The 12,395-nt window shown below is 28.5% G+C and overlaps 2 protein-coding genes across 2 annotated transcripts; one reads left to right on the top strand and one right to left on the bottom strand.

Moving 5' to 3' along the window:
- The first annotated feature begins 3,630 nt into the window (after nucleotides 1-3,630).
- Nucleotides 3,631-5,740, top strand: LOC107931012 (homeobox protein knotted-1-like 1). Its single transcript, XM_016862785.2, has 4 exons — nucleotides 3,631-3,933; nucleotides 4,338-4,472; nucleotides 5,113-5,253; nucleotides 5,370-5,740. The coding sequence occupies exons 1-4, from the start codon at nucleotides 3,787-3,789 to the stop codon at nucleotides 5,406-5,408; spliced, it is 462 nt and encodes a 153-aa protein (XP_016718274.1). The 5' UTR covers nucleotides 3,631-3,786; the 3' UTR covers nucleotides 5,409-5,740.
- A 4,238-nt stretch (nucleotides 5,741-9,978) lies between these two features.
- Nucleotides 9,979-11,302, bottom strand: LOC121211254 (mitogen-activated protein kinase kinase 9). The gene has a single exon (XM_041083834.1). It carries the CDS (start codon nucleotides 11,124-11,126, stop codon nucleotides 10,155-10,157), a length of 972 nt encoding a protein of 323 aa, XP_040939768.1. The 5' UTR covers nucleotides 11,127-11,302; the 3' UTR covers nucleotides 9,979-10,154.
- Between the last annotated feature and the right edge of the window lie 1,093 nt (nucleotides 11,303-12,395).

Genomic DNA, 12,395 nt, shown 5'->3' on the forward strand with positions numbered 1-12,395 from the left:
CAAAACCATAAGCTATATAATAAATTGATAATAGTTAATTATTACTTTTTTTTACTTTATTATTTACTGATTTTTGATAACTTTAGTGTCAAAAACTAAGCTTTATACTTTTTTTAGTTGTACAAAACTATAAATATTAACATTTTTCTTCAAATTTATTTTGATTTTAATTAATTAAATAATTTTGAAATCATGATATTTAATATTTGAATTTTACCATTTTTGAACAAAGCTTCGGTTGATTTTTATATCACTTTTTGTGTATAATTTTACTATATAAATTTTTTTACCTACATCACGATGAATTTTTCTCAATAAACAATTTTGGTTACACTAGATTTTTAAGTCTTCAATTTATAAAGAGATAAATTTTAAAATTATACATGAACTATGGTTTAATGTGTAATTGTATATATAAATTTTGATTTGATCCAATTCTTGTAAATTATTAGCACAATTATTGATATAACATCATTTTATATTTATATATTACATATATAAATAATTTTATTTATCTAATATAAAAATGAATTGATATATTTATTTTTTTAAATGTGTATGATTAAATCTAAATTAAAATTTCAAGTATACATTTGAACCATAATTAGAGTTTCATGTGTATAACTGCACCAAATTAAAGTTCATGTGTAGAATTACACATTAAATCAATATCCATGTATAATTTTAAGATTTATCCCATTTATAAATTTAATATTAATTAATAAAAAACGAAAAGCTATATACATAAAAATATTTAATTAAAATATTATGGATTTTAGTAATTATCATAAAAATATAATTATTAAATCCGGCTAAATATCAGGATTGGATGAGAACAGTGTTTGTTTGATATATATTGAAAAAATGATAAATAAAACTAAAATTTCTGAAAACATTGGGGACAGCTTTACAACTGTCATTTGTTTTTCCTCAATTCTCTAAATATGCATAATTTAAACTAATAAGTTTTTCAAAACAGGTAGGTCTTACTATTATCACATCCTCATGGATCCATTCACATATAATATATATATATATGCACTTTATCAATTTTAGTGGCATTTATAGTTTGATTGGTTGATTTGCTTAAATTTTTAAGGAATCCAATTAATTTAATTAAGAAAAATACAACTATTAGAACATGCGAATTGAGTTTAAAAGATTTTAAAATTTATTTGTATAAAAATTTCAATAACTGCAAGAAATACTTAGCAGTAGCAAAGCTAGGATGTTAATTTTAGAGGTCAAGCTAAAATTAGACGTGTTACGTAATCGTCGATTTAAACATATAAATTATTGATTCAAAAGAAGAAGAATCAGTGTTCTACGATAAAAATCGATTTAAACATATAATCAATCCAACATAACAATCCCTTTGTTTTTATCAAGAATAATTATTTTTAATGTAATAAAATTATTGGAGGGACCTACTTATATTTTTTAGAGGGTTATAGTATATCTACAAATGACTAAATTGTAAAAAATTTAAATCTTAGAAGGCCATGGCCCCTCTCATCCTCTACTATGCTCTGACATTGGCTATAAGCAATGTCAACTATTTGTGGGATTATGATAGATCAAAATATACATATAGAGAAGTTTATGTATTTCGATTTTTCTACATATGCAAAATTTTATTAAAAAAGATAATTCACTATTTTAAATTATACAACAAATGATTTAAATTATATCACAAACCGGTTTAACAACCTATAACTTTTGCAGCTAAAGATTTACATCATCATTCCCCTCTAAATTTTCCACTTTAAAGCTTAGATGAATAAGCAAATGCTAAAATTCTTGATACGTAACCTATACAAGGGTTAGGTATAAATATCTTTTTTATCTTACTAATATACTTACATCAAATACAATCACTCTCTCCAACAAAATAGTAGCTAAAAGAGCCTATACAATATACATTACTTTAAGCTATTATTAAGATATCCAATTTATGTCTTCAAGCTAATTCAATCCAATCAATCTCTTTAATACGAGAGATTTGATTGCACGATTTAAATTAATCCGATTTCTAGGATATATTATTACATTTGAATCGATAAGTTAACACACATTCAAAATATCAGTAGAAATTATAACCCAAGTACTTTGTCTTAATTAAAATATTCATAGTTGATAATAATAATTAATTTTTTTATCACAAATACCTCGGGGATTTTAAGAGTGGATCTTATACATGTGAAAAGGGTTTTCAAAGAAAGGTATCCCTGATATGGGACACCAATTGAACTAAATAGGACCCCATTTATGCAACCTGCCAAAACCATTCAAGTACTATCCCTTCATCAAACAGTACATTTTGCTCATCTCAAACTCGTCCACTCCACTTGTCTGTATCATAAACATTCTATTTAATAATAATATATATATGTATTGCAGTAGCAGACATCGAATTGTCAATGAATAGTGAATGAACCAGTTTTTTTTTGGAGTAGGAACAAGCCAGGAGGTGATGATGAAAGGGTACCCTAATAAACAGTAATCGAATTTGGAGTTTTTCGGTACGAAAAAGTTAGGGGCAAAGAATTGAGCAGTGGAAATGTCAAATAAAGACAGTGTAGCTCTACAGGATTAAGAAAAGAAAAATAAATTTTATTTTTATTTATAAGGATAACTGACGAAAGGATAGCTTGAAAGTTTTTAAAATTGAATTAATCATAATTTTAACTGTTAACATTTATATATTATGTCAATTTAGTTTTGATTCTATAAAATAAATCCTCAACATTTATACATTGCGTAATTTAGTTTCTTTTTTTATTATGTAATTTTATTTTTATTTGTGATATTGAATGTTAATTTTGAAATAATGAAAAAAGATAGAAATTATTATATTGAATTTTTGGGTGTTTTATTTTTTTATATATTTTCGATGAAATTTAGTTGATAGAATTTTCTTTTTGAAAAAATTTTTAATTGATAAGGTCATAAAGAAAATTGAAATTGAAAAAAAAATCAAATTATACGGTGTATAAACTTTGAGGGTTAATTTTTTTTAAATTAAGACTAAATTGACACAATGTATAAATATTAAGATTAAATAAAAGCAAAGAGAAGGAGTTGGCAAGACCTTGTCCCTTCAACTAGAAATTTATTGCTTTTAGTCCCTCAAAATTCATAAAATTTTACATATATAATAAAATTGTAATTTACTTCCCAAAATATTAAAATTTTAATTTAATTCTTTTAAAAACTATAAAGATATGATTCAATAGAATAAAATTATATTTTACTTATTATAAAAATATATGATTTAATCTCGACTCTCCTAAAATAAATTTTGACTTTCTCTTTAAAGTTAAAATTATTATTATGTACATATAAATTTTCCGTAAGTTACCAAATGGTTGGTGATAAAAAAATTTTAAAATTATTTTAAAATTTTTTATAATTGAAAAATGTAAAAGAAAAAAAACAATAGTTAAGTAATTAAAAAAAAAAGTGTACGATCAGGTTTTCCCATTACTCGAGAAAGCTCAACTTTGAAATGTTCCTTTCGTTTGTGCAGGCGAAAGGGAAAGTGAAAACCTACTTTTTCAATGAGTGTGTTTCTGTGTAAAATATATCTGACTGATAAGTGATTTATTATTATTATTATCAGCATATAGGCATGCATGGGTCATTCCAAAAATGGGGACTATCTTTGTTACCAGATAGTACCTACAGTGACCTTCTCTCTCTCTCTCACTTCACTTCGCTTTTTTTGGTTTACAAATATGGCAAAACTATTTAGTTGTTGTAGGCTCTGCAAAAGAAAGTGGAAAAATGGAGGCTAATAAGAACAATAATGTTGGAGTAAATCATCATCATCATCACAAGGAAGAAGAAGATGATGATGAGCTTCTCAAGATCAGGATTTCAAGCCATCCTTTGTATGAGAGGCTCGTTGAGAATCACCTCAATTGCTTAAAGGTTCTTTTGATCTCTCTCACAACCCTTTAATGGCTTTAAACTATAGATATAGCCAATTTTTGCATTGCTTGTTGTAGGATATCCTAAGTACTCATTATTAATTTTTATGATAAAATTGGGATTTGGGGTTTCAAAACTTTACACATGCTTAAGTAATGATAGTACCCAGTTCTCCAACCCTTAAATCGCAGTCACTTTCACACTCACGTCTTTGTTGTTGTAACAGCAATAGTAATAGTGTTAACTTTAAGGGCAAATAAATGTGAAAGTCATATATTTGAAAGAGTAGTGCATATTTTTAGGGTATGCTTTAATATACATTATTATTATAAAGTGGAATATGTATATTGTTTATCTATATATAGAAGTCGGCAAGTTGAGTAATTTTTTATTGATTTGGTCAGGTTGGAGGCATTGGAGATAGAGGCAGAAATAATAGCAAGAGCAACCAAAGGAAAGCTGAGCATAGTATTAGTACTAAGATTAATCCATGTTGTAGCAGCATGCAGCTGAATCAATCAGAGTTAGACCTCTTTATGGTACATATATACATATTATAGGTTTGCTTGGTCACCTAAATATATTGATTACAAGAAAAAGGACTGATTTTGATATAGGTTTTCAAGCCTTTTGTTTAAGTTTTTATTTTTTTAAGTGGTGGTAAAAGATTTTTTTTATACTATGTCAACTTCAACCCATAATTATTTCCAACTTTTAAATTCGATTAAAATTACATTTGAAATCCACTTCTTTTTAATTATTGTAATAATATTCTTATAAAAAAATTAGAGTTAAATAAATTTTAAAGTTTGAATTTTAATATATAAGTACAAAACATAATTCGATTAATTTATACAATCACTTACAAATTGATATTTGATTAGTTTGATATCATTATTTGTCTAAAAAAATGCTACGTACCCTAGCTACATAAAGGATATAATATTTAATCTTTATATCAATTTAGTTATTATTGGTATAACCATTGCTAATTTAGCATATATATATATTTAAGAACCCTAACTTGAAGAATATTTGCTATATGAATGATAATAGTATCTTAAATTTCTATTCTTAAGTAGTTTGCCATAAATTTTAAGCTATGAAATTAATTTAGATTTTTTTTTGACACTAAGATATCTTTTGTAACTGTTTTACGTTGACATGACATGCATACAGGAAGGATATTGCTCGGCGCTGAGCAAGCTAAAGGAAGCCATGGAAGAACCTCAGCAGCAAACAATAGCTTTCATCAATGGCATGCATTCTCAACTCAGGGACCTCGCTAGACCTACTCACCTCTCACCTGATGTTTTTCTGGTATGTTGTTACCATAATAATTTAAACAAAATACCCATATGGAAGATAATTAATGATTGTTAAAAAAATTAAATTAAATCACCAAAAGTTTATCATCTTATTTGAAACTTGTGCAGCAAGAAACAGAAAGGAATAATTCAAAGTACGTGGATTAATGCTGCAAAAGTTGTGACAATTGGGTACCTGAAAAATGACTAAACTTGAAGAAGCCATTGCAGCCAACCAAACCCCTCCTGCTTCAACAATCCCTCTCTAACATCATTATCCAAAACTTTGTAACCTAAGCTTATTATTTATATATGTGATGCTTGACATCTTATTTCCTTGATATATGTTATGTTGTACTGGAAGATAGTTAAGCGTATATATAAATAGATGTGCTGGCGGTGCCACTACAATCTATAGCACTTCATATCTAGTCTAGTAATGGTTCTAGTTGATAAGGTTGGTGCGTATCATTTTAATAATAAATCGATGTAATTAGTTCTTTTTTTCGTACCAGTTACATTGATATGTTCTGTCCGATTTTGATCTCATCGTAATATTGTGTATTAGTTTGCATATGAATATTTTATATATGAAATTAATTTAATATCATGAATTTGATATTTTTTAAGTAATTATATATACATATATTAAATATATATTTTTAAGATTGTTAATAAATTTGAATTGGTACATTGAAATAGACCAATATCAATGCACACCAATTTCAATAAAAAAATGGTGCGTCTACCAATACAGTACTAACTACTTTAGTATCAGCTCCTATCTAACTTACAAATTATTTTTAAAGTACGTATGTATATCTTGCAAGAACAACTTGACCTAGTGTTAAGAAAAAGATAGTATCATTAAAACTTATGAGGGTATAATGAATGCATTTAAAAGTTCATCTGTGTGTTTTAACTATGTTACAAGTCAAATCCGAGTATTTGACTGAATTGATAAAAAAAAAACTTGATTAAGGTGGTGATATTTTAAATACTAAATTAGAGTATTTTGAAGTTTGGGACCGATTATATTCTACCATTAATCATTAATGTTAATCATACCACAAAGAAGGCTTACTTTATTGTGCGTAGAGGCATTCATGGTATTAAAATAATCTATGCTTGTTTAAGTTTGGCCTCAACTTAAAATATGAACATTGAATTTTATTCAAATTTACTTATATTTGTGAATGGTTAATCTGAACTCATTTTAAGACCACTCATATTTAAATAAATAAATTTATGTTATTTTTAATTCAATATCTAATAATTTTATATTGTTATAGATTTAAATTTTATATGATATAAATTAAATAAAAAAAGCTATATTGAAAGGATAAAAGAGTCTTAAGGAAACTGAAAAACACCATAAGAACAAGAAAAGGACCAAAATGGGAAACCAAATTACACCCACGCAACAAACAACTCCTCATGACACCCTTTTTGGCGAAGAAGTCAGCCATTGAGTTGGCTTCTCTACAAACAAGAGAGAATTGAATCACTTTCATACGAATCCAAGCAAGAGTGACCATGGAATCTGATTCAATCACCAAACCATTGCGACGTCTCGACATACAGTTTGAAAGCTGTGCATGTAGCAATAACCTCAGCAATGTTTGAATCAAGGTGACCGAAGAAAATACCTCGGAGATGACCATCATGGTCATGAAGAATGCCTCCACGACCCGCTGGACCAGGTTTGCATCGACATTAAATTTCAGCTCACTGACAGGAGGAGGGGTTCAAGAAACCAAGTTGGGACGGATGATTTTAGGAGTTGGACGAGGTCCAGCAAAAGGATGCAGCCACCAATCAAGTTCGCTAACAGATTCATGATCAGATACCTTAATCCAAGCAAAAGAGTGAAGTTAGCAGATATGTAATAGAGAATCAACATCCCACGATTTATTCTTAAAAGACAATCTCAAGTACACGAAACAAGCCAACGCTTCTTGATCACACCAACAATTGGAGATGAATTCCATTATAAAAGAAAATCCAAAACATTATTAGGAAACACCCAAATAACGTTCCACCAAAGAGACCAACACATTGGGCAAACAATAAATTATTACAACATTAAAAATGGGCAAGGTTGAGGATCTGAATGTTGGAGCTTAATACTAGTCAGATCCAACGAGATCCCTCCCAAAAAAATTTTCGAAAATTCTTTTTAGACCCTTAAAATTTTTAGTTAGACCCAAAAAAAGATTTTTGTCTATTCTCCTTAAGCTTTTAAATTTTCTAAAAATTTTAATATAACCTACCAAAATTTTTAAACATTCTCATTAAATCTTTTAATTAATGTAAAGATCTAATTGTTTGGGTCTAATATTTTAGCTAAGTCATATTTAATCTGGAGCTAAACTTCTAACATGAACGAATAATCTACCTCTTAAATAAATTCAATTGTCACGTTTAATCTTGAATTTGAGATATTAATCCTATTTTTTCTTTTTTCAAAATACCGACACTTTCTATAACAAACAAAAATAATAATAAATTCAAATGGATAAGTATCGAAGATAAGTATTGATACGCCAATTGTTTGATTTTGGATTTAACTAATAAGTGGATGAAAATAACACCTCTTTTAAAAAGGGAGGAAAAGAGTGCAACCTTAAGGGTTAAAATTTCCTATTAGTCCCTATATTCTATAGAAGTTATAGATTTCATTTTTATACTTTGATTTGATTATTTTAATGTTATGTTTGTTTGTTGATTCCACAAATCATTATTATTTAAGTCAATATTAAATTTTTAAAATTTAAAAAATATAAAAACTAAAAAATATCAAAATAAAGAACATGGAAAAAGAACCCCAAAACTTATACGGATTAACAGCAAAATTTGACCTAATACCATTTAATTCGAGACTGGAATATTAGATTTTCAGCTAAAATTGACCCATCCAAGAAATATAAAGATTAGAATTGACTAAATTAAAATACAAAAATTAATAATAAAATTAAACCAAAAATAAAAACATGACGTAAGGTGGGACGTCATTGATTGAACAAATGAGTGACGAGTGTAGCTGGGTTCGGCTTGCCTTCCAAGTTGCCAACTAAATTTTAATTGGGTAAGTTGGTAGACTACGACCACTAATAGAGTAGTAGATGTCGGCTCGGCTTGGCTTGGCTTGCAGCTGGTGCATGCATCTTTCCGGGTTATGTGACTAAATCCTTCCCCTATCGTACCCTTTTTGGATCGACACTCTCAAGAAACATCCATTTTTAAGTCATTGTCATTTATTTATTTATTTATTTTATGAATTTTAAATTCAAATGGCAACGCTCCACTCTGCCCCTTTCACTGTCATTCTACATATTTTTCTGTTTATCACTTACTTGGAAACCGGAATCTCCAAGCCACCATCCTTTATTTCTTTTGGTTTAATTCTAATTTTAGTCCTTTTACTATGTTACAATTTAAAATTAATCTATTCACTTTGATTTAGGTATAGTATAGTAGTCTTGTTGTTTTTATAATGTTATTAGTAGGTATGATTTGATAAAATAGTCAATTGTTGCTATTAAAGTGATGGCGTGAAACTTTTTTTAAATGACAATCTCATGTGGTTGGTTACAATGTAAAATTTATTTTGATAAGAGGTGAAACCAAGGGGGAGCTACCTCACCCAAAATAGAAAAAAATGAAAATATTTTTATTTAGTCCCTCTAAAAATGATGAAGTTATAAGTTAATACATGATAAAATTACACATTAACTTCTAAAACATATAATTCAATTCTGACTACCCTAAAAAAAAAATCTAGCTTCACCTGTAATTTTGATAAAAGGAGTGGTATGAGCGTATAAGAATCGAATCTAAAATTTGTTGTCAATTAGAATTCATTTTAATGGAAACATGATTGATTGGATTTCACATGACTCCAGTTCTGTGACCAAATAATAGTATGAAAAATCTACTTCATCAATTTAATGATAGTAATTAATGGCATTATCAATTTGGACCTACTAGTAAAGATATAAGATTATGTCAAATTAAAGTAAATTGATTAAATCTCAGATTATAGCATAATAAAAGGACTAAAATCAGAATTAAACCTGTTTTATATGTTTCAGCAGCCTACGGGTCTTGGATTATGACAACAAAATGCCAAACACCTTCAACTATAATAACTTCACGATGTAAATATGTTTAAATAATAGTTTTCCCCATGCTACTTCTTTTGTTATTTTCCATATCTTAGGTTGGCAACGTTTACATTTCAAATTAAAAGATGTAGATATTTAAAATTTATTTAGTTAATATGTATGATATGACAAATAAAAAAATTATATTTATATTTATCAATCATTTTAAGGATTATTATTTTTGGAAGTCGTAAATTATAATTATACGAGAAGTTATATTCAAAATATATTAATTTTTTTAAAACGCAAAATTTAAAAATTTTCACTTGGTTTCATGAATTATAGTAATTATTTCAAGAAAAATTAATTTATTTACTATGTATATTGATTATTCTATCAATTATATTAATTTTTTAATAATAAGGATGAATGATATTTTTAATAGAAATAATTAAATTTTTCTTTAATTTAAATAAAATAGAACAGAATAAAATTTAAGTCCTAATAGAAGAGTCTTCATAATATTTTTACTGGACAATATTCTTTTGTCATAAAATTTTAAAAATAGGTAAAAAAATATAAAAATAATTTGGGAAATGATCTAATTTCTAATTATTGATAAAATTTCAATGTAAAATGAATCTAATTTTGAGATATATCGTGGAACAGCAAATTGATTGCCGCATGAAAAGGGAAAAGAATATACAAATGCAAAGCAAAAAGGGAAAAGTAAGATCCAAGTCCAGATTAATTCCTGTCTCTACAAAAAAAGGGTATCCGGATTTAAGACTAGGTCGGGTCGGTCGGTTCAGTTGTCTGCGGACGCCGGCGATGGATGTTTAATAAAAAATGGATGATTCAAAAGCTGAGAAGCTGTCCATCTTTTACTAGACTCCTTTTGCAAACAACACTCCATGAAATTTCTGAACTCATCGGAAGCACCCGGCGGCAAAGACGGTGGATCGCCGAAACATATGGCGCACATAAGTGTAGCCCAATCGGGTCTTTGACCGGCCGGTAGAAACGGGAAGTGACCCACGTAAAGTTCCATTAAAGTTAATCCCAAACTCCATATATCACCGAGGAAGCCGTCGTAGTTACCACCGTTAGCGTCGGGATCGAACCGCTCCGGACTCATATAAGCACAAGTTCCGACGTACGAATTACACGCTTCCAACGTCCGAGTCATCATCTTGCTAACCCCGAAATCGGCGATTTTGACTTCCATCTTCTTGTTGACCAATAAATTCGACGGCTTAAGATCACGGTGAATGATTTTATGTGCATGCAAATAGCTTAATCCTTTTAGAATCTGTCTTGTTATATGAGCAAGTTCAAGCTCCGTGAAAGTGCCTTTATTACGAAGAAGGGTATCTAAAGTGCCGGCGTCCATATACTCCATTAAAATCGCCACGTCGCCGGAAGGTTTCTCGTACGTTTCGTAACAACGAACTATGTAAGGTGAATCAGTCTTTCGTAAAATATCCATTTCCCTGAAAACTTGCCGGCGAACAGTCTGGTCACCGTCGCCGTACACTACTTTCAAAGCGTAAATCTTTGAAGTACGTTTATGTTGGACTTTGTACACTGTTCCGCCGTTTCCGTGACCGAGAACTTCGAGTCTTTCGAGCTCAGTGGCGGGAATGGTGACCGAAGAAGCAGCGACGGCGGTGGCTGTGGAGGAAGGAGGGAGTGGGAGAGGGAAACGAGGGCGGCGATCGGAAACGTCCGGTAACGGAAGACGGAGATTAAGCTGGCGTCGTTCACGAACTACGGCCATGTGAAGGAAAAAGATGCGAGTTTTGGGAGAAAAAAGGATGTAATTGAAAGGAAAATAAAAAAGGAAGAAAGTATATATAAGTAAAAAAAAAACTGAAGTGATAGAGTCGGCTAGAAGGAAGGTGTGAGGATAGTGGGGGGAAGTGGGCTCCGATATTTTAATTTATGAACGAATGGTTGGCGATTTTATTTATATTTTCTAATATTTAATTATTTCAGAGTTTATAGACTCACTTAGAGTTTTTAATTACAATCTCTTTATATATTAGAAAAAAAATAAATAATTTTTAAAATTTTTTTTTAATTTTTAGTTTTAAAAGTTAGTGTTGATATAAAATACACCTCACATATAACTGTATGATTATTTTATCAATCAAGCTAATGTTTAGTAGTATAAATGGTGGAATTTTAGATAAAAATAATTAATTTACTTTTTGATGCAATATACATTTATAATATTTTTGAAGTTTCTAATCCTATTATGCGTATATATTATGTATGGATTTTGTTTGATTTATCGTTTATTGTGCATTGTACTAGTTTGATTCTAAGACGTAGTTGTATTTTTATATTTATATATATTACTTTATTTGTAATAGTAAATCTTCCAAGAATAAAAAAATATAAACAAATAAAAAATTATAAAATTAGAAGATAAATATTTAAAAACCCTAAACCTTTGAACTTTTAGCAACAGTACCTCGTTAACTTAAAAAATAATTTTCTATTAGTGGGGCAGGGAGTTGTTGAATTTCTTTATATTTTTGCATGTGACTTAAATGATTAAAGTATTTGTGAAATTCTATGGAAAATGAATGACTTTTTGATCAAGCGAATGACTTTTTACTAAAGTTTGGTACTTTCGTATCTCTTCATTCTTTCCTTTTCTTTCTTCTAAATCATAAAAAAATTAGGGTAAGTTATAAAAATAATCGCTTTTATTTCATTTTGTTACGAAGTAGTCATTCTACCGTTAAGTTTCATTATCTCTATAACTACAATCTTACGTGGTAATTCAAATTAAATTTAATTAATTAAAACATTATTTTTATCCCAATAATTGGACATCTAAATTGGCATTTAAATCCCATTTGGACTGCTACGTAGAACTTAATGGAGTTTAACGACAAAATTGACCACTTCGTAACAAAACGATAACGTAAGTGCTTAAAACGTAACATTTCAAAAATAAATTACTAAAATATAATCTGAGACAAACAAAACTAATTATTTTTGTAATTTACCCAAAAATTTATTTTATTTTATTTTA

Source organism: Gossypium hirsutum, chromosome A12 (assembly GCF_007990345.1).
Source record: "Gossypium hirsutum isolate 1008001.06 chromosome A12, Gossypium_hirsutum_v2.1, whole genome shotgun sequence".
Lineage (NCBI taxonomy): Eukaryota > Viridiplantae > Streptophyta > Magnoliopsida > Malvales > Malvaceae > Gossypium > Gossypium hirsutum.

Bases quoted from the DNA above. Each gene is read 5' to 3' on its own strand.
- LOC107931012 (XM_016862785.2), top strand. From the start codon at position 3,787: ATGGAGGCTAATAAGAACAATAATGTTGGAGTAAATCATCATCATCAT. The intron at 4,473-5,112 runs GTACATATATAC...ACATGCATACAG, and splicing joins CAGAGTTAGACCTCTTTATG to GAAGGATATTGCTCGGCGCT. The intron at 5,254-5,369 runs GTATGTTGTTAC...AAACTTGTGCAG, and splicing joins TCTCACCTGATGTTTTTCTG to CAAGAAACAGAAAGGAATAA.
- LOC121211254 (XM_041083834.1), bottom strand. From the start codon at position 11,126: ATGGCCGTAGTTCGTGAACGACGCCAGCTTAATCTCCGTCTTCCGTTA.